This window comes from Carex rostrata, chromosome 17, assembly GCF_964058835.1.
Source record: "Carex rostrata chromosome 17, lpCarRost1.2, whole genome shotgun sequence".
Lineage (NCBI taxonomy): Eukaryota > Viridiplantae > Streptophyta > Magnoliopsida > Poales > Cyperaceae > Carex > Carex rostrata.
Genome location: NC_135934.1, coordinates 1,085,403 through 1,112,298, shown reverse-complemented (window position 1 = coordinate 1,112,298; position 26,896 = coordinate 1,085,403). Strand labels below are relative to the sequence as shown.

The 26,896-nt window shown below is 34.6% G+C and overlaps 3 protein-coding genes across 3 annotated transcripts; all 3 read right to left on the bottom strand.

Annotated features, from left to right (window-relative positions):
* Positions 1-1,317: 1,317 nt before the first annotated feature.
* Positions 1,318-4,724, bottom strand: LOC144568643 (GDSL esterase/lipase At5g45910-like). The gene is made up of 5 exons (XM_078319016.1): positions 4,478-4,724; positions 2,386-2,598; positions 2,136-2,284; positions 1,642-1,915; positions 1,318-1,551 (listed from the first exon to the last, which is right to left on the bottom strand). Exons 1-5 carry the CDS (start codon positions 4,722-4,724, stop codon positions 1,331-1,333), a joined length of 1,104 nt encoding a protein of 367 aa, XP_078175142.1. The 3' UTR covers positions 1,318-1,330.
* Positions 4,725-4,821: 97 nt separating this feature from the next.
* Positions 4,822-7,039, bottom strand: LOC144568734 (GDSL esterase/lipase At5g45910-like). Its single transcript, XM_078319108.1, has 5 exons — positions 6,762-7,039; positions 6,447-6,662; positions 6,105-6,253; positions 5,630-5,906; positions 4,822-5,214 (listed from the first exon to the last, which is right to left on the bottom strand). Exons 1-5 carry the CDS (start codon positions 7,018-7,020, stop codon positions 4,988-4,990), a joined length of 1,128 nt encoding a protein of 375 aa, XP_078175234.1. The 5' UTR covers positions 7,021-7,039; the 3' UTR covers positions 4,822-4,987.
* Positions 7,040-7,987: 948 nt separating this feature from the next.
* LOC144568600 (GDSL esterase/lipase At1g28580-like) lies at positions 7,988-10,782 on the bottom strand. The gene is made up of 5 exons (XM_078318975.1): positions 10,476-10,782; positions 9,534-9,749; positions 9,300-9,448; positions 8,747-9,023; positions 7,988-8,358 (listed from the first exon to the last, which is right to left on the bottom strand). The coding sequence occupies exons 1-5, from the start codon at positions 10,699-10,701 to the stop codon at positions 8,129-8,131; spliced, it is 1,098 nt and encodes a 365-aa protein (XP_078175101.1). The 5' UTR covers positions 10,702-10,782; the 3' UTR covers positions 7,988-8,128.
* Between the last annotated feature and the right edge of the window lie 16,114 nt (positions 10,783-26,896).

Below are 26,896 nucleotides of genomic sequence, written 5' to 3'. Positions count from 1 at the left end.
ATAAGAATGCAAAATATAAAAAAGGAAAACAAATCTATCAATTATGAAAACAAAATAATTTAATAATCACTATATTAATTACATTATAAAAAAAAAATATGATAGTTAGAAAGATATTTAATGAGGGTCAAAATTGTCCATACATTAAATTTTTGTAAAAATATTGTGTTAATATAAATGTGTGTGGTGTGGATATGCCTACCCATGTTGTAGTAGGACCTATTTTTAAAAAATAATACTATTCCAAATTAAAATGACGAGTTGGGACATCTCTTAGACTCTTTATATGGGGAAATATCTTCAGGAACGGCAAGCTTTCAAATAAAGTAATTAATTCGGGTAACTTAATTAGGCTTCCTATAGCTAGTTTATATATAGGTTATAGTTGCTTGCATTAATTAATTTCCAGCTTAGATATAATTAGTAGTAATATATAGAAGTTGAAGACGTACTACAAAATCTGTAAGGGTACCGTACCGGAATATATAGTGACTTAATTACTGCAAGGAAAGATATTATAACAGCTGACTGTTTGGCAAATCTCGGCCGAAGGTACAACAATTTGAAAAATAAATCAAATTTAACTTAAATTTCTTGAAAACATTTCTTACTATATATACAATAAGAATGCCGCTCGAGAGAAATGGAATGAAAAAAAATATGCTTGTTTATATATGGAGCAGACTTGTCATATACAAAAACAAAGAAAGAAATAAAAATTCAACAAGATATAATTAAGAATAAAAAATAAAAGAATCAAATATCTTAATTAATTAAAGATTGTCACACACAGCTTTGGTAAAGATTGTCAGCAGTACGGTATTTCCATTTAGAGATAGTTTTTAATTAGAATTGCATCATGGATTTGGTTTACATTTAGGACAATCGCACAATAGTGGTCATCATCAACACGCTTTAAGAATTTTAAATATACAAGTGTTAAACAAAACAAAGAAATATTAACAAAACTCGACAAGACGACAAGTGTTTATAAAAAAAATAATAATATTTTTAAACAAGTGAACAATTAATAAAGCACTCAAAACATGTCTCCTTTTTAAGTTTTCCGTGCATAAGCCCACTGAAGTCCAACATCCCCCGACCCTTTTATGGGCCGGAAGTGTTACTTAAATGGGCCATTTTCAATGAGCAACATGCCAAATGCCAATTGCAAAAACTTGGAAGTTGGAAGGATGTATGATATCAGGAGAACTAAGAAATTAAAAAAATTAAAACGAAAATCAATAAACAATAGGCCGGGCCAGCTAACTAATTATTGAATTTAGGAATTAATAGATTTTTAGGAGGCACGCCTGCTATAAATCACAAATTAAGGACCCAATATGGGTGGATTAGCAAAAGGACCTCTTAACCAAGAATTTGCAATAGACCTATAAGCTGCCTCTGTCAAGTGGATTCCATCCCAATTTAAATAAGTAGATGGATTTTCACAAGCTGTAACACCCGGTTGGCCACAAATGGCACTCATATCGTAGTTGTATGGACCCCCACCTCCACAGCAAACTTTGAGAGGTGCTCCATTGGTAATTCCTGAAAAATATTTGAGTTGTAAAGATGTAATAGTGAATTAAACATTTTGATGTATACGCTCATAAATCATAATAAGAGAAAGGCTCTAACCAAAGAGCTCTGGTGTTTGCAATACGGCTATTACTGGTCCATAATAATCAGCAAATATGATTCTTGCTTGAGGATACTTAGCTCTTAGCTGTGTCACTGCTTCACTTAACAGTTGAGTATGGTAAGATGCAATTGTGTTATATTTCTTTAGGCATCCTGAAGAATCATAGTCTGACTTGTTCGTGCTTGCAAAAATCGTAAGGATGATTGGTGTGCAGCCCACTGGTCCAAGTCCAGTCAGCATCAGGTGCATCACACCTTGTTTCAGCAAACTCTACATTATATAGTAGAAAATGTATGAAGTTTAATGTTCTTTATTCTTTTTTTCTTTCTTTTGCTTTTTGGTGCATTAACAAATTCTGTCTTGTACCTAAATTTGCTTTCACAATTTTAATTATAATATATTACAGTAATTTATATACTGTACATGAATGGTAAATTAGTTCATAAATTCTAGAATACATCATTAATTATGCTATTATCTAATTACATACCTCAGCAGCAGTATTAATAGTCTCAATGACAGTAGGCACATATGACTTAACATAATCAATGGTCTTATGAGAAAACAACATGTAGTCGTAGTCATTCCCTCCGATCTCTCCAAGTATGAACAATGCCTTGCTCAAATAATCATTGCACGCTGTATGAATTTTTGAAAGATCAGAAATATGATGGTTAATTTGGATTGTGACTAATTTAACTGTATTAGATGTAAACAGGAATAATAAAGCATATTCAAACATTCTGTTGTGTTGCACAAAGAAGGCTTCAAATCTTGAAACCACCCAATTTGAACATTTAAGGAAATGTTCAATGGCGCAACAATAATGGCGTTTTGCATATAGAAGGAAAGGCTGAGTGCTGTGGCACCGCTGACAGCGAAATTTGCTCCTTTGCTGAAATCTTGGCCTTCCAACAAAGACGGCGGTAATAGGGGGAGGCCCAGAGCTTGAGCTGTAACAACGGGCACACATGTGCTTTAAGTTCATAGAAAGAGGTAAACATTAATGGAGAATTACATGTGTTATTTAGTTTATTACATATGGGACTTAAATATAATTGTCAGTTCTGGACAGTTATAATAGCAGAAAAATTGTGGCAATCCATATCATAGTTTGTCTCATCACAACGAATCTGTATCACCCAGGTACCTGAGGTGCAAGTGGTCAATTTGAACCGTTCATTTCACTTGGCATGAAAAGCAGACCCCCTACAACCTCAACAGACACCGGATTGAGTTTGGCCTGGATGGAATTAATCTAGGCCGTCAATTTTTTTCAATTGCACCTCAGGTACCTGGGGGGACACGGACTCCATCAGAACGGCCATGTGAATTTTACAATAGAGTAAATGTAATTGTGTGAGTTAATATATAGTCTCATCATAATTGGCTTAATGGCTGCACTGTTTTGATTGGCAACCCATCCTCTATATTCATTGAATGGTACATTACAATTATGTTTATGAGGTACAAAATCTGTTTTTATAATAAATGAGGCAATAAGTGCCGAATTTTTTATTAATATCCAAATTTTATATTAAATTTAAAAAAATATCCGAATCGGTTGGTTTTTTCGAAATCTACCCATTCTGGAAAAAAATTTTCCGGAAACTCAGTTCTAACTCCGGAAAATTTTTTTCCGGATTTAGGATTTTTTTTTTTTTTTTTTGCTAAATCCGGAAAAAAAATTTCCGGATTTAGGATTTTTTTTTTTTGCTAAATCCGGAAAAAAAATTTCCGGATCTAGGATTTTTTTTTTTTTTTTTAGTAAATTTTTTTTCCGAAATTTTTTTTTCAGTTTTTATTTATAATTTATTTATTTTTTGTATTGAAGTATTACAAATATTTAATATATTTTTTGAAACATAGATGTAATACTATATAATTTGATTTATTCGAAAGACTGCTACAAATAATCCGGATCAACATTTTTCATGTCGGATTATTTGTAGCAGTCTTTCGAATAAATCAAATTATATAGTATTTCATCTATTTTTTAAAAAATATATTAAATATTTGTAATACTTCAATACAAAAAATATATAAATTATAAATAAAAACTGCAAAAAAAAAAAAATTTCGGAAAAAATAATTTCCTAAAAAAAAAAAAAAAATCCTAGATCCGGAAAATTTTTTTCCGGATTTAGCAAAAAAAAAAAAAAATCCTAAATCCGGAAAAAAAATTTCCGGAGTTATAACCGAGTTTCCGGAAATTTTTTTTCCGGATTTAGAGTTTAATTCCGGAAAAAAAATTTCCGGAATGGGTAGATTTCGAAAAAACCAACTGATTCGGATATTTTTTTAAATTTAATATAAAATTAGGATATTAATAAAAAATTCGGCAATAAGTGGCTCGAGCGCCCATATTTCTGCCATGGAATAAAACAGAACACGCAGCTGCTGTCAAAAAACCAAGAAGAGAGAGAGAGAGAGAGAGAGAGAGGAAAAAAAATAATCTAAAGGAAGTGTTGTTTACAAAATAACTATGAAAATGTTTACTCTGAATGAAAAAACTTTTAGTCATCTTTACTAAGAGAAACTTGGTAGTCAGGTCATCAGGACAGATGTATATATAAGCATACTAGAATACTTTTAGACTAATTCTGCCCAGTATTTTTTTAAGCTACAAACACAAAATATGAAACTATTGAAACCTTATCAATTCAGCAGCACTTGGTTAATCCAGCTCTGAAGTGAAAAACAAGCTCTTGGTTTCAACAGCTTCCACTGAAGCAACAGCTCTTGAAACATTTGATGAATAATCTTAAAAGAATCAAAAGAATAAGAAATTTCCTTTTTACAGGACTTGTAAGCCAAACAATAGCAACCTACCCATGAAATCAATAGACAAACGACCATCTGATGCACGACCATTGGGGTGACCGAAGTAGGTAATGCCATAAGGGAGATGCTCAAAAATGTTAAAGGGAACTGTTCCTCGGGCCAAGATATTGAAGTTTCCCGTATCAGAGTACGAGTTTCCGAAGCAAAAGAGTGCATTATATTTTGGAGATGGGACAGAGCTTGAAAAGGGGAAAGATGAAACCAAGAGGAGGAATAGGGCTAGTGCTATCTCCATATGGCTTGAGAGAATTTTGAAGGAAGAGAAGAACTTTTTTTTTAATATTCCTTACCATTTATATCCCTCAGAGGAGGGTCAATATGACAAATTTACAGCATTGATCAGTCACCAGTACAACATTTATTGCTATATACCAAATTATATAAGAAATATATTCAATTACCAGACACCTAGTGGCCCAATTCCAGAATTAATTTCATACATTAATGCTGATTTTAACTAATCATCAGCAGACATCAACACCTAAATGGTATACTAATTCAATTTTCACTGGTCTGCAGAAGAGGCGGGATTGTATTGGAACCGTGAAGCAGACTTGTTGCCATTGCATGGTAAGCAGCCTCAGTCAAGTGAATTCCATCCCAATTTGCATAAGAAGAAGGGTTTGTGCAGACCCTGGAGCCATTGTGGCCGCACCGGGCCGACGGATTGAAGTTGTATGGGCCGCCTCCCCCACAACACGTCGCAAGAGCTCCATGAGTGAATCCTTCAATTGTTATGGTGTTAAAATTGATAAAGGATACACTTAGTACTTGGGTCTCTGTAAATTTATTTCCCAAACTATTTACAAAATTCTGCTGGGCAAAGAGGTTGAAGTTTCACTATTCAAATTCAGCTGAGATTTATATTTACCAGTCCAATAAAATGATTGGGAGAACAAAATACAAGGTCCATAATCATTTATAAGCCCCAATTATGGTGAACAAAATACAAGGTCCATAATCACAATGGGCCCAAAATAAATAACCTTCTATTACTAATATCCGTCAATTATTTAGATGGGCCCAAAATTTTCCAAGGTAGAAGCCCAAGTTATATATAACAATATAGAAATTCATTTTCTTTTAGTCTATAATGGATGCACTGAAATTCAAAAACAAAAACAGAATACTTTAACTTACCAAAATGATTGGGAGAATATGTAAAAGGAATAGCTGCGCCATAGTAATCCGCATAGATAATTCTTGTCATTGGATATTTTTTCTGCAGTTTCTTTAATTCCCCTTGTAGCAATGAATTGTGGTACTTGGCAAATTGGTTGAGCTTTTTCAAGCATCCGTTTTTCGTGTTGTAGTCATTTTTGTTCGGGCTTGAAAAGAGAGTCAGGTACATTGGAGAACAACCCACCGGCAGGTTTCCTGGCACCACCAAATGCCTTGCACCATTGTTGATCAGCCTCTGAGTTGTGTTAATAAAAAATTTAGTGCCAAAAGCTCATGATGAAACAGAGATGTCAGTAACCAAATATTATGATAAAGCTTAATTAATGGACCAAGAGCTTTTGATTGCAACTAATTGTCACAAAAATTGAGCTTATTCCCCGAAATATAGCATGCTTTTATAGATACCCAAATTAATGTATAACGTTTTTCTTACCTCTGTTGCTGCAACGACAACCCCTATGACCTTCGGCACATAGGATTGAACCTCCTCTAGTCTCTTTCCGAAGAAAAATGCATAGTTGTAGTCATTTCCACCAATCTCTCCTACCAGAAATAAGGCCTTGCCAAAGTAATCATCACACTCTGCAAACAAAAATAAATCAGATGTATGTATGAAATAACCTTGTAACTCCAATTTAAGTACTCAGTAATCACATCTGACAACGACTAAGAATTAATTAAAACCCAAATCTACAATGAGCAGGAAGTGTCTAAGACCATTTTTTAAATAAAAATAAAAAAATTAAAGATGGATAAATTTAATATGGTCTATCACCTTTTGTAGTGTTGCATAGTAACGGTTTCAATTCCTCGAACCAGAGCAACTGAGCATTTAACGAGTGATTCGTCCAAAGAATGTGCCCAATACCGATCTCGTGAAAGAATTCAGCATCAAGTGCAGTGGCTCCTGCTACTGCAAAATTGAGGCCTTGTCGAAAATTTCCTCCATGTGCCAGGTAAGGCGGTAGCATAGGAAGACCAAATTGTTGAGCTGTAGGAATACAATTAAAATAAAAATCGTACAAGTTCATAAATATTTGCTGACATTTTGCAGTATGAAAAATTATGGTGAATTGGTAATTAATAGTACCGATAAAGTCAACAATCAAGCGGCCGTCGGAGCATCGGCCGGTAGGTCGTCCAAAGTATGTCATGCCATATGGGTATCTACCAATTGATGGAAAAGAAAGGGACCCAATTGCAAGTAAATTTCCAGTATCAGTGAGAGAATCGCCAAAGCTAAATAGAGAGGAGTAATTTTGGTGAATAGAATAACAATGCCGGAAACTATCAGCCCATAGAAGTAAGCATACTGTAATTGAAAGAGAGGCAAGAGAGGAGAAAGCCATGCGAGCTATATCCTCTGTGTGTGTGACTCAGTAAATGATAATTTTGGGTGTTGGTTTATAATAAAAGCAAAATAGTGGGCTACTGTAGTGAGGTAGATTGCAACAATTTTGGGTCATCATAAATGGCTATGGAGTGTTAATGTATTATAGAGCTGCTACTGCTAGATCCGCGCGTGAAAATTTAGGTGACAATAAATGAGTCCAGACAATGCTTGGTGATTGTTGGAACTGTTAATGTCAATTCCTTTTGGGGTCGGCAGCTGGTCGGTCTGATCCACTGTTTCCTTTTTTACTTCTTTTAGTTGTCATATTTTTCTTTTCAACTCGTTATAAAACCTGACGCTTTTTTATTGCCTTACAAATGTTAAAATGATGTACAACATGCCCATAATTGAGATAATTGAACTACTTTCAGATGGAAAAAGGAAACACTAGAAAAATAGGGTAATTTTGACGCGCGTGAGATAATTAATGACATAAAATTATTAGCTAGTGTTTAACCTAAAAAAAGGTATATGTTTTCAGACTTTAATGGTTATTTGTTAATATGATGATTCAATGTAAATATTTTTTAAGTGGAAAGATAATATGTAGTTTTTTTAAGGTTAATTACTGGATTTAAATGTCTACTAACAATTTCATTTGATAAAAAAAATATTTACAACTAGATAATATATAGTGTAGGTAATTAATTTAATACCATTAATGTAAGCCTTTTGTTGGATGAATGGTGCTTTTATAATATTAAAGAGATACCTTAATTAACACATTTAATTCATACCCACAAGAAACAAATAATCACACAGGATTTTCCGTTATGGGGTAAAAACTGAAAATAAGATAAAAACAACAAAGGACACTCTTTTTGTAGATCATGGAAAAAGTACCAAGAATCCATGTGATCCAAGGCAAACAAGCCGAAAGAAATGAAGAGGTGCCGGGCCCCCACCTCAAATGTACAAAAAAATAATGAATCACAACACGTAGACATGCTGGTTAGTACTTAGCACTGCCAGTTAGACCAGGAAAATAGCACATGAGAGAAGATGTACTATTAATGGTGCCTCAATTTTCATCTCCATTAATTAATTTGATCAAAATTAAGTAACTACGACTCTTCCATAACCGAAATCAGAGGCGGATAAGCGTAAGGACCCTTGATCCATCCATTGGCTATGTAATGGTAAGCCGCTTCAGTCAAATGGATTCCGTCCCAACTCACATGTGAGTTCGGCTCAGTACATTGGATCGCACCCGGAAGACCACAAGATGCACTAGCGTTGTAGTTGTACGGACCGCCTCCGCCACAACAAACCATTAGTGCTCCATTTGTGAACCCTACATTCATCAATCAATGAACCTTGTTACAAACGCTAGCTAAACTATTACATTTTTTTCATTTTAGTGAAACCATTTGAATCACGCAGAAAAAGTTTGTTTTTGACAATGATATACCCAATTTAATAAAGTTGCTCTCTTTTTTTCTCTGAGCTTGAGGCGGGCCAACATATATATGGGCTTTGATATTAAAGCCCTTAATTAATTAAGTTCCCTTGTGGGTTTGAATTCCTCAAATTTATTTTGCTTTGCTTACTGTAGTGTAATATATAATTGCATTGGTAACACTTCCAAGTGTTCTCTTATTAATAGTTAATAACTTAATTCTCAACCCATGTGACAGACAAAATTAAGGAAGAAATTGGTAAAAAAAAAATTAATTACTGACCATATAACTCAGGAGTGCGTGCAAATTGAACGACGGGCCCGTAATAGTCACCATAAATAACCCTGGCTTCGGGGTACTTGTTGTTCAACTTCTCTAGCGCGATCCTGAGCACGGCATTGTGGTAGAGCGCAAGGCTGTTCATGCCCTTGAGGCAGCCGGTGCGGGGATCGTAGTCGTCCTTGTTAGAGCTCTGATAGAATGTGAGCATGATCGGAATGCAACCTGATGGCAGATTTCCAGGTACCAGCACATGCCTAGCACCATCGTTAATCAATTTCTGCATTGGGAATTTGGTGAATTACATCAGAATTCGGTGCTCATCATGTGGGGAGCGCATGTGTGCATGTGTGCATGTGTGCGTGTGTGAGAGTGTTCAAATTTGTTTCGTCAACGGATGCATTTATTGTCGTGTCAGGAAATTTCAACTTTGTTTTGCCGAGATTTAGGATAGTGGGCTCAGCCTACTCAAGATTTCATATTTAAAAAAAAAAAATTTATATATATATATATATATATATATTTTTCTCGAAAGAAAATGTTAATTTATTTTTACCTCAACGGCAGCGCAAATGGCGTCGACAACTGTCGGCACCATACCTTTCACTTGCTCAACTGTTCTTCCGGATTTCATCGCAAAACTGTAGTCGTTTCCTCCGAATTCTCCAATTATAAACAATGATCTCCTAAAGAAATCCTTGCACTCTGCAAAATAATTAGTTGCGTTCAACACTACTAATTTTGCTTGATTGCTCAAAATTAGCTCAAGTTTATTATAATTGATTCAAACCTTGGGTGGAGTTGCAAACATATTGTTTAAGGTCGTCGAACCAATCGAGCTGTACCGGCAGCGAACTATTGATTGGAGGTATATCATAGATATTATTCTTCTTGAAGTACTCGAGAGGAAGTGCTGTGGCACCGATCACCGCAAAATTGGCGCCTTGTGTGAAGTTCTTGCTTATTGAATGAGACGGCGGCAGCAATGGCAAGCCAAAATATTCAGCTGAAATATATAAAACCATTCACATTGAGTTTATAGTTTGTTAAGAAAGAAATTTGTTTTTCTTTTTTGCTGTTTGGAGGGAGAGAATAGTGTGAGATTGCTTGGTCCCAAAAAAGTTCATGATTCATGTTTGTAACAGATCATTCATCTTTTACATGTGCTAGGGTAATTGCACATGTCTTATAAATAAATAAAAGTACACTTTGAGTATGTTGAAATGTTTCTTCTATTTTGTTTCTGAAAAGTATATCAATATGCATGGTCCCTTGTAACAGAGAATTGGATAAAGGACCTGACAAAAGTATGGTTTCCCATTGGTGAGATCTCAAATTGAACAAGGGTTCTTCAATGTCGGCTTACATTAAAAAAAATGTCAGACAGTAAATGTACATAATTTAAATCTTTTTAACCACATTAGAGAAATTAATAAAAAAAAAATTAAGATCAAAATCTCTACATATGAAAATAAAAATAAAAAACAACTCTCTATAATCAATTCAAAATGGACGTCTAATAATATTAAACTTTTCTACTTTTAAATAAAATTCATAAAGAGAAAACGAGCTTTCCTCAAAACCATTCTGGATTGAAGATATTTCTGACACACAACAGAAGGAAAAAGGAAACAAAAAAGTAGAAACTTGTAGTAAATATCCAATCAATTAACCATTCAAGTAAAAAAAATATTAGTGCAAAAGGTTTTTTATGCATTACTTAAAAACTTACCCATAAAATCAATAACCAAACGGCCATTGGAGCACCTTGCATACGGTGGAGGAAACACCGGTATATTTGGTAAGACCGGCGATTCCATGATGACAAAATTGCCCGTGTCGGAGAAGGAATCGCCAAAACTAAAGATGGCATTGTAGTAATCAGTGATGGCAAAACCAAAACTGAGACATGAGAAGCAAAGAGAGAGGAGAAGAAGAGGTCTTGTAGAAACCTTCATTTAATATTTTTCTGGTTTCGATGAAGAAATGGAGAAGAAACAGAGAGGTGTTGAATTGTTGTTAGTGAAAGCACAGAGGTTAACAAAGGCTATTGGTGTCATTATATATGGCACAACTTACAGGAGATTCTCTGGTTTTGTTTGCGTTTTGTCGCTAGGCTCCCAACCATCCATCTCCTGATGAGAATATAATCTTTTTTGTTTGATTATAAACATATTAATTAACATCGAAAAGTTAATAGCATAGTATTCGCTTTAATGGGTATGACAAAAAAAACAGAATAATGAAAATTTATCGTAATGCAATTAAATAAGATAAGTATTAATGTTTAATAAAATGAAACTTAAAATTTGAAAAAAAAAAAAAATATATATATATATATAAGATATAATTGATGTTAATTTTACTAAAGAGGTACACAAGATTGCACCATTTCCTATAAAAATATTATCCACAGTAACAAATTTTGTGGATAGAGTTTTATTTGGTAACCCTTGAAACAATAGCGTAAACCTTTAATCTTCCAATGCTCATCAAAATATAAAAAATGCTACAATTTATATCAGTATAGAGAAGTACGTAACAGTTATATTTTATTACTTGAGTTTCAAGTTTTTTCATTAAAAAGGTTCAGAATTATATTAAGGAACAAAAAGATGGAGAAACCTGAAATATTTAATTTCATTACTTACTCCTAATCATATTAGTTAATATTTTATTAACTATATGGTATAATGTTAGAATTATTGTAAAAAAAAACTAACAGTTCAAATCAAGTATTTGTATGTCTGAACAGTCGATCCAAACTGTCCAATATTATCTACATATCAAATAATAATTAACTTTGTTATATTAAAAAAAGTTATTATTTTCTTCTCTCTTTTTTTTAAAAAAAAAAGAAGGAAAAATGAATATCATCTTAATGCATGTGTATGTTGGCCCCATTTGCTGAATGGTGATGCATCTTTGCTTGTTAGAGACGCCATTTTGGAGACCCCAACATGACACAAAAATATATTTGCTTTTTTGTGCACCAATAAAAAAGAATGCAGTGGCTTGAGCTAGTGGACATGCACCCATTCCTTGCTTGGCCCTGTTATCACCTTTTTTAATTCTTCTTTTTGAACTGTCTATCTTTCGACCGTTTAAAGTGGCCACGTCACCGTTCTTACCGGATCCTGTTTCCCTACCTACAATCCTACATGCGGTTTTCTTTAATTAATTCATGTTGCTTAATTATTTACTCTCTTAATTTCAAAATTAAGCTAACATTTCAGATAGTAATGTAGATTTGTCAGATAATTAATAATAGGGAGCATCTAGCTATCCCCCCGTAACAATCCCCCATTTCATCCCCCAGTCATTAACTACTTCAATAACTACTAACTACCTAGGGGGACCACTTGCTATTTGGGGACCACATAATATTTGAAAGATTTTACAACTGGCGCGCGCAAGTATTCATATGTAATGCATCAAGTATTCATATATAACACATCAAGTATTCATACCTAACATATCAAGTATTTTTTTTTTAAAAACTGGACACGTTTTTAGAGGTGGGATTTTTTTTCTTCGTTCAATCTAATCAATATGTCTGACGATCGGTGATGAATTTTGCAAATCTAAAACTACGAATGTTTTTTACATAATTTTATCTTTAAAATGAGATCCATGATGATATACTTTCGAGTTGTTCGTTGTACAAGTATTCATCCTTATCAATAAAGTATTCATCCTCGTCGTGCAAGTGCAAATATAAAAACTAGACACATCACTTATCCATCTTTTACACGTTTTTAGAGGTGAGTTTTTTTCTCCGTTCAATCTAACCAATATTTATGATGATCTATGAGAAATTTTGCAAATCTAAAACCACAAACGTTTTCTACACAATTTTATCTTTCAAATGAGATCCATGATGACATACTTTCGAGTTGTCCGTTGCACAAGTATTCATCTCTTATCGAGAAAGTATTAATCCTCATCGTGTAAGTGTAAATATAAAAACTGGACACATCACTCATCTATTTTTTACACGTTTTTAGAAGTGGTTTTTTTTTCTTCATTCAATCTAACCAATATTTCTGACGATCTGTGAAGAATTTTACAAATCTAAAATCACGAACGTTTTCTACACAATTTTATCTTTCAAATGAGATCCATGATGACATACTTTCGAGTTGTCTGTTGCACAAGTATTAATATCTTGTCACGCAAGTATTCACCCTAAGATATTAAGTATTCATTTATACACATTGAAGTATTCATATCTAAGAAATCAAGTATTCATTCATATATCTCTATTTTTTTTTCAAATTTTTTTTTTATGTCATTTATTTAATAAGCAGTGGCCTAATTCACCATTAATAAATCTTTGTTCTTTGCAAAACTCGCTACTTCATGAGGAAGGGGAACATAAACATGAAAATGAAAATGATTAATTGCATATACATATACAAAATTATTTTGATACGATTGACAGTGACAGATCTGACCCGGTATAGACATGCTCTAGTATTCATTCATACACATTGAAGTATTCATTCATACACGTTGAAGTATTCATTCCTGGCACGCATGCTTGATTGGGATGGAGTGACGGATGATCTCCGGCAGAACGTTTGCTGGAGCGGGAGCAGCAGGCATAGAGGGAAAAAATCGAGGCGAAAGTGTAAGAGGGAGGGAGCTTATTGTATTTATCATTTCGAGATGGGAGAGGATGGGAGGTGGGAGAGGGAGGGGAGCTTATCGATGGAAAAACGGAGGCGGAGGAGGAGGTGGGAGAGGGAGGTAGAGGCGGAGGTGAGGTGAGGTGTGGGAGGTGAAGGTGAGAGAGGGAGGTGGGAGGCAGAGGTGGGAGAGGGAGGCGGATGTGGAGGTGGGAGAAGAAGATGGATGTGAAAAAAGAAAATAGAGGTGGAAGAGAAAGGGAGAAAGAGGAAAGAAATAAAAGTTGTTAGAAATAGTAGTTATAGTTATAGTTAAAATAGAAAGTTAGTTGGGGGATGAAATGGGGGATGGATAGGTGGGGGAAATTATAATTACCCTTAATAATATTGTCATTTTGCACATCATATTTGTGATTTGTTTAATAAATTTATGGGTATGTTTGGATGAGGCAAAGAAATGAAAAATAGTGCTAATTCGAGTTAGCGACTATTTCGAACTATTATTCTATGTTTGGATGTGTTTGAATTAGCAAAGAAAAACACTATTTTTTATTTATCTTTTATGAGTTAGCATGCTATTTTACTTGGGCCTAGCTAAAAATTGAGTTAGCTCATTATCTCAAATTTGAATTTGTATCATTTGCATTAACTAAAAAATAAATCTTTTGAGTTAATGCATCTGGACTATCCAATACACTTTAAAATCGGTACGGACTAGATCCACACTAATATTAAAAGGCCCCTGAATTATAAATTATGTCCGAAATGACTCCGTTTAAAATCAGACGACTGAGATGCATTAACTCAAAAGATACTCTTTTGAGTTAATGCAGACGATGCAGACTCCTTAAATGTAAATTAGATCGTTATTCTCTCACTCTTCATCCAAACATACCCTAATAAAAAAAAACAGTAACGAAAAGTTGAATTACATATCTAGCACAGTTGTTGGAGAGTCATTCAGTTGATTTGAATGCTACATGTGACTGTGAGTCTGTGAGGACCGAAAATATTCCTTTCTTGTTTTTTAAGAAAAAAAAAAGGACTGTTGAGTTAGCTAGATATGGGTTTTGGATGTGGATATTAATTAGACAACCCGACCCGATTCCATCATGTGGGTGCACCTCGGCTCTTATCGGTCAAGTTTATCGTTGCTGGCTGGAACAGCTGTACAGATAATACCATTTTTCAGAAAGAAAAAAATGTCGTCTCGTATAATACACTTGGATTGGATATTTAGTTTATTCTTTATGATATATATATATATATATATATATATATGAGTACGGCTAACGCGCTTCCTCTAGCATATGGGCCGAAATGCTTCCGGTGGAAATTTGAAATTTCAAAATCCAAAAAGTCGATCTGAACCGTTCATCTTCTTCTCCATATTAATATCTGCTTGGAGACCAAATTTTACATTTTTCTGAAATTTTTTACTATTTATTAAGCCACTTTGAAAATCGCTGATCCAATGGTTTTACTGTTTTGTTAAGCCACCGTTGGATCAGCGATTTTCAAAGTGGCTTAATAAATAGTAAAAAATTTCAGAAAAATGTAAAATTTGGTCTCCAAGCAGATATTAATATGGAGAAGAAGATGAACGGTTCAGATCGACTTTTTGGATTTTGAAATTTCAAATTTCCACCGGAAGCATTTCGGCCCATATGCTAGAGGAAGCGCGTTAGCCGTACTCTATATATATATATATATATATATAAAGAGTTTGCCAAACCAGTGGCGGCATTTTGACTAAAAAAAGCTAGTCATGATTTTGCTTCTAAAAGACGATAAAAGATATTAATATTTTTATTTAGTTGATTATTCTTATTCTTTCTTTTAATTAAATTCGTTAAATAATTATAATAACAAGGGAACTTTAGCAATATATATATAATAATTAGCTTTAAAATAGCGATACATGGACACATCCATTTAATTATTTTGTACCTATTATGTACCGTTGTATAATTACAGAGTTAAGATATTTTCTAATATTATGTGTAAATATGTAGCAGTTTCAACTTAATAAATACTATTTTTATAGATTAATTAATTAAAATTAAAAGAATAAGAACTTAATATGAGAAATGAAATAATATTTTTTAAAGGTGTTTAGCTGAAAAAAAAAACCAACATATGTAATTAAGCAGTATTTTTAAAGATAATTAATGGTCATGTTTGGTTGTGGAGTAAAGTTACTTCAAATTAAATTACTTACTTTAAGTTAAGATAAATTGAATTAATTATTTTTTATTAGAACTTGTGAAATAAGTTGATGAAGAGAAATAAAATTATAAGTTGGATGTTACTCTAACTTCATGACTCACAATCTCCACCTCTATAGGTGTAACTTATTCCAGAGTCATGTTACTCCATCTTAATCCTTCAAATTTATTTTCCGTTTGACTGTTTAAAGGTAGAGGTAAATGATTTACTTCACCACTTCATAACAAAACACAACTATTATAAAAGTAAACTTTTTTGTTTGTTAAAATCAGTAAGTCTAAACTACAATCACAAAAAGTATATAAATTAGGAGTAGGGATCCACTTACAACATTTATAAGTTACAACATCCTATAACAATTTGATTTCGTAATTTTCAAAGTCCAAACGGTCGATTCAAACCATTCAACATGATCTCTATATTAAAATGTGCTTAGAGATTAATTTTTTTTTTACTATTTATTAAGTATTTTACAAAATTATAGTTTTTTTTTTAATTTTGAACCACTAAAAAACAACAATTTTGTCAAAAAAAATGACTGTTAGAACGATAGCAAAATATATTTAATATTAAATTCATTTTGTTCAAAAAGTGAACATTTATGTTTAATAGTTGTAATTAATTAAATTCTAAGGTCTGATGCATACAAAGAAGTTCAAATATAAAAAGAAAAAATTTCAGATTATTAATTTAATTATTTGACTTGTGTGCCCCATTATTGTTAAACACGTAAAATGGTGGTCTTAATTTGGTCTGATATCCAATATTCAAATATTTGTGTGGATATGGATACTGATATAATTTTACATTTTTATTATCTATATCTGAATAGTAGATATATATCATATATTTTACTATATATTATGAAACAATTATGTTATTGATTAAATAAATATTATAAACTTTAGTATATCTTAACATTTTTATATTATTTTAATAAATATATGATGCAATTTGTATCCGTATTCGAATTTGTCTGATATCTGCTCCATATGTGTATTCAGAAAAAAAAAATATAATTTTTTTACAATAGTTATTTTTCAAAAAATTAGCGACTCATATTATCCATAAAAAAATATTTAACAAATGATGTGAAATAAAACAACGTAAAACAAACCGACGTAAAATAACATTACCATTTCCAGAAAAACAAAATAAAATAAGCTCAGCACACAGATATTGAATGCACAGAGCCCATAAACAAGACTCAAACAATGTATATGCCCAGCCCTTGCAACCCTTGCAAGCAATGTCTGTACGACTGATAATTAAGATGGAAAACCGGGTCTTTGTACCCTGCTTAAATCATTAAGCGAGCTTTGGTCTCCTCAAAACACGTTATTATAGCAAAATTTATTTCCTTTTTCTTTTTGTATATGACATGCTAGAAAACATGGCAGGAGCTAAATAGGACCCACTACATCAACCACCCAACAATGATGAGACACGCACACGGCACACGGGGGAGTGGTACCCCACAGACCACAACACATGTTGACGCCTTGACGGTTGCAAAACACCTGGCAGAAATCTGACGTACGAAAAGACACAGCGTAATGGACAGTGATTATCCAAAAAGGCTCTCCATCGATTCAGTGAACTCACTCAATTTTTGGATTTTAAATTCAAATCGCGAAGCAATCTCGAATGCAAATCGAACGGTTCAGATTTAAAATCCAAAGATTAGATTATTTTAAGGGATCCGGACCCCCAACCCAACACCTGTCGCTCACAAGTGCGTTCAAAAAATAAAACAAGGTAACAAGATAGGAAAAGGATCGAACTGTTTAGAAAAACCATATTCGATCCAGATCATGTCTCATGTTCTCTGTTATATACCACGAGCAATTCCTTCTGCTGTTATTCCCGAATTCGGCCAATTTGATTTTAAAATGTGTAGTAGTAAAAGCTACTTAAGGAATTGTAACAGAGAACCTATACACCTTAATTAATTACAGCTGAGGTACTACCTGCCCCAGTTCAGTTTAAATTATGTCAACCTTCATCATTTTATTATATATTGTAATTTAGCCAATTGAAACTTCTCATGACATCCAACCATGCACCGTGTAGCACATGATCATATGGGTCATAGACTCATAGGATCCACGATAAGGCTAATTAATGTAATAGTTACATGCTATTTTACTGACAGCGCTACAGTTAATATTATTATTTATGAATGATGACTAATTATGCTAATAAGAATCCGAGCATTTTTTTTTTTCTGGTAGGGAACAAGTAGATAGGAATCGTAATTCGAATCTTATACTGTAGCTTTTGAATTACCGCATTTAATGTGTTCAGTTGCTTTAGCTTTTAAATAACAGAATTAAAAAAAAAAAAAATCAAAAATCAAAGTACGTCTAATAAAACAGAAAACCTAACACAAATAATGATAAGTAGCGCTGCACAAAATATTCGTACTTCGTGATTCGATTTGAGTTTTATTTAAAAGAAGTTCGCAATTAATTCGTTTTGAAACAAATTAAACATTTACAGTTCGAATCTTATTCAAACTCAAACTGGATATAATTCGTTCGAAATTGATTCGCAAACTATTTAGATTCAAATCTCAAATAATGCAAATAATGGATTCAACTATCAATCTTTAATAATGTGGAAACCAAACTTATATTAGAGCTCAAAATTATTAATATAATGGTAACTTATAATAGAAAAATATTTCAGCAGCGTAACAAATTAACAATGGAATAAGTTTCATTTGACAATGTCCATGCCGTGATTTTAATCAATCCAGCAGCATAAAAGGTAAGGGAATCCTGAGCTGGACCATAAAAGGAAGCCGTGTGAATTTTGTTCAGCGAGAAAAAAAAAACTAATACATAAACTACCGGTATAACTAGAGCTATCAAACAATTTGTCGTTTGTAATTCTATTTACTTCGATTCAAAAAATTTGTAGTTCGCAATTAATTCGATTTGAAATTAGTTCGTTCTGAAACAAATCAAATCAGTTCAATTCAAATCTTATTCAAACTCAAACTGAGATAAGTTAGATTTGGTTTGATTTGTTTTCAGCCCTAATGATAAGTCTTGGCAGTCTATGTAGAGATACAAATTATATTTTTGCAAAAAAAAAAAATTAAACAGGAAAAAATGCCGATCAAAATTCACAAGAACTCTTCTTTTAAAAAAATAATTTTAGCGTGCTTCCAAGATTTATATATGACACCACTACTACAAAAAATATTTTTCCTTATCATCGGATGTGCTTCCGCACAGATGGCGCTCGTCATGAGTGACAGCGCTGTAATTACGTTGAACTTTGTACCATCGGTTATAGATAACAAACCGATTGCATTGAAGGACCCCCTCCTTTGCCATCGGTTAAGTTTCACGAACAGTTAGTACTAGGCGACTCTTGTACATCGGTTTGGCTAAACGGACAATAGCACTGAGGAGATTACTTTACCATCTGTCTGTTTCTGTTAGTTTGTAATAATCTAGAAGTCAATAATACGATAAGTTAATCATAAAGCTTTGTTCATGAATTGAATGTTTATTTATATATCATTTTGTTGCCTTGAGTATTATTGCATTTATGGATCATTTCGAGTTCATGACTGAAATTGTGAAACTCCATAATATAGATAATATATACTCTTAAAAGGTCACTGACCAAGGTAATTAGCAGGAACACTAATTACCGCTATAAGGTTAGTATGTGGATTAAAAGATGGTTAAGTTTTACAAACCACCTGACACGAGATGTCATTTTAATCACATAGATACATGTTCTAGGAACATGGTATTTGACAGACCCCGAATGAAACATTAAATAGAATTGTGTTCGTGTCATTTATGTTTTTCATTCAGTGTCAAAGTTCTACAGTATGAGGTATTTATCGTTCCCAGTAAGAAATATATATGAGTGAGTGTTATCTAACGCTGTCCGTAAAAAGCAGCCATAACGGTAGCATTTCCATATATATAACTTAGCTGAGGAAGTGATAGTCTACCAAGAATACTACTTGTCCCTCGTATCTCTATACGAGCTATAGCATCACTGGGCCCCTTGATAGAGTTAGATTATCTGCATGCGGTATAATTACAAGAGTAATTATATTTGATAATCTACTCAAGATCAAGAAAAGATACAGTTAACGAGGATGACACATATCTACCTTAAAACTGATCTGATAGCTATGAGGCAGAAGAACTGACACAAGTAAATTGTTTACTGGATCGTGATATTGTACAGTACAGCATCATCTGTGTAATTGGATGGTCATGATGTGTTGCCAGATGCCACCCATGACTAACAGAAGTTAAAACAGTTTTAACTCTGTTTACCAACATAACACAGATCCTATTGGGTCACACCATATAGGAGCTACTCGGAGAATCTTACTGATTAATTATAAATTGATTATAATTAATATTAAGATGGTTATAATTAATTATACGTGATATAATTAAATTATAAATGTCATATAAAATTGACAAGCAGAAACAACGGTTAATTTATAAACGTACACGTTACGTTGTATAAAAGTTACCGAACAACAACCGAAATCGAACCGTGAGAAATATAATTGTTTAGAACAATTATATATATAATTTTGATTTAGATTTTAAATATTAATTATGGTTTTAATTTTAGGCTAACCTAGCAAATTAAAACTTTAATTAAAAATTGAAATCCAAAGATTCAAAATATAAATCAAATTCATTTGCATGTTGGCCGAATCACATATATGCATTTCTATATATATATTCAATATATATATATAAATATATATATTTTAAGTATGGATATATATATATTTTAAGTATGGATGTCGGCAAAGGAAAAAAATTAATAAATAAAAGGAATGCATGTCGGCAATAGTAGCAAAAATGAATTTGATTTTGTCATTTGATTAGAACCGCCATTCTAATGGCAAATTTTTGTAATTAGGCCAAATGCCAAGGGCATTTTGGTCATTTGCAAAACCACCACATTTGCCTATAAATAGAAGGGTAGGGGTAGAGAGAAAACTACTAATTCACATGTATCGTATCTGATCTGTCTGATCGATTCGAGTTTCTATTTTCTCTCTTTCTCGGTTACGGTTTCGGTGAATAGTGTTTCTGCAGAATTCCGCGGTTTACGGTATTTCTGGCAGAAGAAATAAATCGCTCTCCGGTTAGTCCTGGTGGATAACCAATAGAGGTATCACACGTGTGATACTGCGAGTCGATTCCATCCCTGGTGAGGCTCTACTCGCTCGGTCTGCATTCCAACTGAGATTTGGAATCAAGGTATAAATTGTTATATTAATCTATTTAATTTGTAAATAGATTTATTACTTTAGAAAATCAATTATGGAGTAGATCTGTAAATGAATTAAATGAGGTTTTGATGCCGAAGGAATACTGAAGGTGGACCGCCTTGGAAAGTTTCCTGACATACCTCGTTTAATCCATAGCTTAAGTTAGATGTAAAATTTTTGTTTTACTCTTTCCGCAGCTTAAGCTAATTAAAAGGGTTTGAACCGTTCCACAAAACCCTACAGTGGTATCAGAGCTCAAGGCTCTCCCGCTGATTGATTTTCTAAAGTTATAACTTATGCAAATAAGGTGCATATACCGCGTATTGGTTTAAATTCTTACATTTGCAGCACAAGTCCAAAACCGATTAGAAATGAGATTTTCTTGGTTCGGTTTTTCCGACTGAGAAAGTTTAAATTAGATTTACGCTTTCTTTATGCTTTCTTTATGTTTTCGTTTTTCAAAACTTTTGATTGCGTTAAAGTTCATCGAAGAATGTGATGAAGCAATAAAGTACCTTAGTAAGAGCTGTCATTTCCACACCGTAAAAGAGATGGTTCTGTCTAGGAAAGATTGAGTCTAAGCGGTCCTTGTGACCCCGATCTTTCCTGGGAGCCCCCTTTTACACGTCCTAATGGCTGGCCGAAAAGGAACTTTGTCACGTTACCAAATTGCTTTAACGTATTTTGAAATGGCAAAATTTAGTGTAAATCTTTCGCCTTTTCGAAAACCTTCGGAAAATAAAGTTCATCGAAGAATGTGATGAAGCAATAAAGTACCTTAGTAAGAACTGTCATTTCCACACCGTAAAGGAGATGGTTCTGTCTAGGAAAGATTGAGTCTAAGCGGTCCTCGTGACCCCAATCTTTCCTGGGGGCCCCTTTACATGTCCTAATGACTGGCCCAAAAGGAACTTTGTCACGTTACCAAATTGCTTTATGGACCGAAAAGAATATCTGTTTTAAAACATGTGAACTGTTTATATGCTTTAAACGGTATAGAATAAAGAACTGAGCATAGCTGCAAAATAAAGAATTAGGAACTGATAAATAAATATACCTGACTTGGTCCCGTATATAAGTAAATTAGATTTACTGCTTTGATATGAACTGAATAAATTAGATTTATTGCTTTCATGGAACCGTGAAAGAACGTGATGTCAAAGAAAGATTTGTGAAGGAACTCACCGTTGTCTTTCTGGCAGACGACTTTCACGTGTCCGCTAGAATGTCTAATGTCAGTTGCAAGAACTGACTGCTTAACAAAAGCTAAGTATATGAAAGAGATACTGCTAAAAGAAAAGAAAGTAATGGAGATCACATTCGGTATTCTTTCTAGACTTCCTTTCCACGACTGCTTAATGAAGCATATGAAAGAGGTCTCTTTAGATACGAATAAAATCACATTAGTCGTTCTTTCTGGCACGTTAAGGATAGAAAATAATGCGATCACATTTCGTACTCTAGACTTCCTTTCCACGACTGCTTAATGAAGCATATGAAAGAGGTCGCTTAAAGATACGAATAGAATCACATTAATTATTCTTCCTGACATATCCCTTTTAGAGATTGCTGGCACTGTTAAGCATAACCACCAACCCATTAAATATTAAGTAGTATGCCCTTCCCACTCTATCCTCCTCAAACCAATGTTCATTGGTTGATGATTAACCTGCTCAGTGGGCATCGCCTTTTACCTTTGGTGGTCGAGGGTTATGTGAGACATAACAAAACAAAATAGAGTGAGGTTACTTACCGATGATTTCTAAAAGAGTTTTAGGCTCGGGGCAAAGTCTTCGTTAAATACACGTGATGTTTTAACGAAACCAAGAATCACAAAAGAGGTGTGATTAGCAAAGTTTGCTTACCTAAGATAACTGATAGCCATGATATGCATACACTGCCTTGGTTATTGGTGAAAACATGGATCTTGGTCCTACTGCAAAACGGGAATAAAACAAATTTGCAGTGGGAGTTTTATCATAAGAATAAAACATTACATGAACAAAGCTAAAATCTTTACTTTTAACGTTGTAGTAATATGGCTAAAGAAACGTCCTTCTCTCTACACTCCCTGCTCGAAAAACAAACACGTGAGAAAATGGAATATATCCGAAATACACCGGTCCCTGCTAAAATAGTAGAGAGCAGCTCTGTCAGTACTCACACGCTTCGTATGACAAGCGATGATGAGAAACTGGAGAAGCTTAACTGTCCGTGGAGCCACGAGTTGGCCACGAAAGTTATCCTGAACTCATTTCCTCCCAGCTATTCGGAGTTCATTGTGAACTCCCATAAGCAAGAGTTGGATAAGAGCTTGCAGGAGCCCCAAGGGATGCTGAGGATCACTGATAAAGACATTGAGAATAGCTCTCATGTCCTCATGATCCAAGAAGGTGGGAGGAAGATAAAGAAAGCCCCAAAGAAGGTGGCTCCGAAGTACAAAGGCAAAGGGAAGTTGGTTCTAGGAACGAACTCTCCCAAGATAAAAGTTTCTGCTAACTTTGACTGCTATTTCAGCAATAGCAAAAGTCATTGGAAGAGAGACTGCCCGAAGGATCTGGAAGTTCTGAAATCTGGGCGAGTCTCAGAAATTTCAGTTTCTGGTATCAATGTTATTGAAGTTAACGTTGCAACCTCTATTAATGATTGGGTACTGGATACCGGATCATGTGCTCATATTTGTTCAAATATGCAAGCACTGAAAAATAAGAGGAAGCTACATAACAAGGAGATACAACTCCAAGTTGGAAACGGAGCACGAGTTGCAGCCGTAACAGCTGGTAGTATAGAGTTGTATTTACCCAGCGGGCTTGTAATAGAACTAGAAAATGTATATTTTGTTCCTAGCATTTCCAGAAACATCATTTCAATCTCATGTTTAGAGATGAATGGTTTCTCTTTTGTGATAAAGGACAATAGATGTTCTATATACAAAGATGAATTATATTATGGATCTTCATATATGATGAATGGTCTTTATATACTGGAAATGGACAAACCCGTGTTTAACATCAATAACAAACGACTCAAAGCATCACATGAAAGCATGACTTACATGTGGCATTGTCGCCTTGGTCATATAAACGAGAAACGCATCAAGAAGTTACATAAAAATGGACTTCTTGGTAAATTTGATTTGGAATCAATTAACACTTGCGAATCTTGTTTACGAGGTAAAATGACCAAAGCGCCTTTCTCCAAAAAGGGCGAAAGGGCAAGTGACTTATTAAGTCTAATACACACAGATGTATGTGGACCTATGAGCACTTGTACAAGAAATGGTTTTTCTTACTTTATCACGTTTACTGATGATTACAGTAGATACGGTTATGTCTACTTGATGAGACATAAGTCTGAATCCTTTGACAAGTTCAAAGAATTCAAGGCTGAAGTAGAAAATCAATTAAACAAAAGTATTAAGGCTCTACGATCTGATCGTGGAGGCGAATACTTGAGTTTTGAGTTTAAAGAATACTTAAAGGAATGTGGGATAGTCTCACAGCTCACACCTCCGGGGACACCACAGTGGAACGGTGTTTCTGAGAGACGGAATCGAACTCTACTGGATATGGTTCGTTCCATGATGAGTGTAGCCACTCTTCCGAAATCCTTCTGGGGACACGCACTAGAAACTGCTGCACGAACAATAAACATGGTTCCATCCAAGTCAGTAGAAAAGACTCCATACGAGTTATGGTTTGGGAAAATCCCAACTATGTCTTATCTTAAAATTTGGGGTTGTGAAGTATTTGTCAAACGCCCGACGTCTGGCAAACTTGATCCCAAGGCTGACAAGTGCTTCTTCGTAGGGTATCCTAAGGAAACGAAAGGATATTACTTCTATCACCAATCTGAGAACAAAATAGTTGTTGCTCGTGATGGTAGATTTTTGGAGAACGAGTTTCTCGCAAAAAGAAGTAGTGGGAGTAATGTAATACTTGAAGAAATTCAAGATACATCACACAATACAATATCTGAACCAGATCAGATTAACCCACCTCTTGATTTTTCGGCTGATGAGCATCTGGAAGTACCAAATCCACAAGTAGCTGTGGATGAGGTTCTAGTCCCGAGCTCAAGTACTTCAACGCAAGTTGAAGTAGAACTGGATCCGCAGACAGTTGTGGATCAAGTTCAACAGCCCGAAGAACGAGTGCTACGTAGGTCAACAAGAGTAGTCCATGCACCTGAAAGGTACTTGGGACTGCACGAGATCTCAGCATATGATACTGAAGATCCTTTGACCTATGCGGAAGCAATGGATAGGCCCGACTCTGATAAATGGCTGGAGGCCATGAGATCCGAAATACAGTCCATGTATGACAACACGGTCTGGAACCTAGTTGTACCACCTGATGGGGTAAAACCCATAGCTAACAAGTGGGTTTTCAAAATGAAAACAGACATGGATGGTAAGATGACTATATACAAAGCACGGCTAGTAGCGAAAGGTTTTAAACAGATTCTCGGTGTAGATTATGATGAAACCTTTTCGCCCGTGGCTATGTTTAAGTCAATTCGGATACTCCTAGCAATTGCCGCATTTCATGATTATGAAATATGGCAAATGGATGTCAAAACCGCCTTCTTAAATGGAAATTTAGAAGAGGATGTGTACATGACACAGCCTGAGGGTTTTGAGGATTCAAAGAATGTTGGGAAAGTGTGCAAGCTTCTTAAATCCATTTATGGACTGAAGCAAGCATCACGGAGTTGGAATCTTCGATTTGACGAAGAAGTCAAAAAGCTTGACTTCGTCAGATGCGAAGAAGAACCATGTGTATACAGAAAGACTAGTGGGAGTGCCATCGCTTTTCTTATCCTATATGTAGATGACATACTACTAATGGGAAATGATATTCCTCTTTTGCAACAAGCCAAGTCTTCGTTGAAGAAAGTCTTTTCAATGAAAGACTTGGGCGAGGCTGTCTATATACTAGGCATAAAGATCTATCGAGATAGATCAAATAGACTTATAGGTTTAAGTCAAAGCACGTACATTGACAAAGTGCTGAATCGGTTCAGCATGCAGGATTCTAAGAGAGGATTCCTGCCAATGTCGCATAGCGTTCAGCTAAGCAAGACTCAGTGTCCTTCGACAACTGATGAGCGAAGCATTATGAGTAGAGTACCATACGCTTCGGCTATTGGCTCTATCATGTACGCTATGTTGTGCACTCGCCCTGATGTCTCGTACGCTTTGAGTGTGACGAGTAGATATCAGGCTAATCCAGGCAAAGAGCACTGGATTGCTGCAAAGAATATCCTTAAGTACTTGAGAAGAACTAAGGATATGTTTCTCGTCTACGGTGGTGATTCCGAGCTTGTGATTAATGGTTACACTGACGCCAGTTTCCAAACTGACCATGATGACTCGAGATCACAGTCTGGGTATGTGTTCATACTCAACGGTGGTGCTGTGAGCTGGAAGAGCTCAAAGCAAGAGACTACAGCAGACTCAACCACCGAAGCAGAGTACATAGCTGCATCCGAGGCAGCTAAAGAAGGTTTCTGGATCAAGAAGTTCCTTAGCGAACTTGGAGTGGTTCCCAGTGTTCAAGGCCCTGTGGACCTCTACTGTGACAACAATGGAGCTATAGCTCAGGCCAAAGAACCGAGATCGCACTCGAAATCCAAGCATGTTCTACGGCGTTTTCACCTGATACGAGAGATCGTAAATAGAGGTGATGTAAAGATATGTAGAGTTGACACAGTCAGCAACACAGCTGATCCACTCACGAAACCTCTTCCTCAAGCCAAGCACCAGATGCATATTGCCTCTATGGGTCTGAGACACATAGGAGACTGGCTATGAGTTTTTTCTTTAGATCTACGAGATTTTTAGAAATACTAGAGATTTGTATAAGTAGGGCCTACGATGATTGGCTCCTAGCTTAAGTGGGAGATTGTTAGTTTGTAATAATCTAGAAGTCAATAATACGATAAGTTAATCATAAAGCTTTGTTCATGAATTGAATGTTTATTTATATATCATTTTGTTGCCTTGAGTATTAT

Bases quoted from the DNA above. Each gene is read 5' to 3' on its own strand.
- LOC144568734 (XM_078319108.1), bottom strand. From the start codon at position 7,020: ATGGCTTTCTCCTCTCTTGCCTCTCTTTCAATTACAGTATGCTTACTT. The intron at 6,254-6,446 runs GTGATAGACCAT...TTTTGTTTGCAG, and splicing joins ACTATGCAACACTACAAAAG to AGTGTGATGATTACTTTGGC. The intron at 5,215-5,629 runs GTAAGTTAAAGT...TAACAATTGAAG, and splicing joins ATATTCTCCCAATCATTTTG to GATTCACTCATGGAGCTCTT.
- LOC144568600 (XM_078318975.1), bottom strand. From the start codon at position 10,701: ATGAAGGTTTCTACAAGACCTCTTCTTCTCCTCTCTCTTTGCTTCTCA. The intron at 9,750-10,475 runs GTAAGTTTTTAA...TATATATTTCAG, and splicing joins TTTGGTTATTGATTTTATGG to CTGAATATTTTGGCTTGCCA. The intron at 8,359-8,746 runs GTCAGTAATTAA...TGATGAATGTAG, and splicing joins ACGCACTCCTGAGTTATATG to GGTTCACAAATGGAGCACTA.
- LOC144568643 (XM_078319016.1), bottom strand. From the start codon at position 4,724: ATGGAGATAGCACTAGCCCTATTCCTCCTCTTGGTTTCATCTTTCCCC. The intron at 2,599-4,477 runs GTAGGTTGCTAT...CCGTTGTTACAG, and splicing joins TTTGTCTATTGATTTCATGG to CTCAAGCTCTGGGCCTCCCC. The intron at 1,552-1,641 runs GTTAGAGCCTTT...AATATTTTTCAG, and splicing joins GCAAACACCAGAGCTCTTTG to GAATTACCAATGGAGCACCT.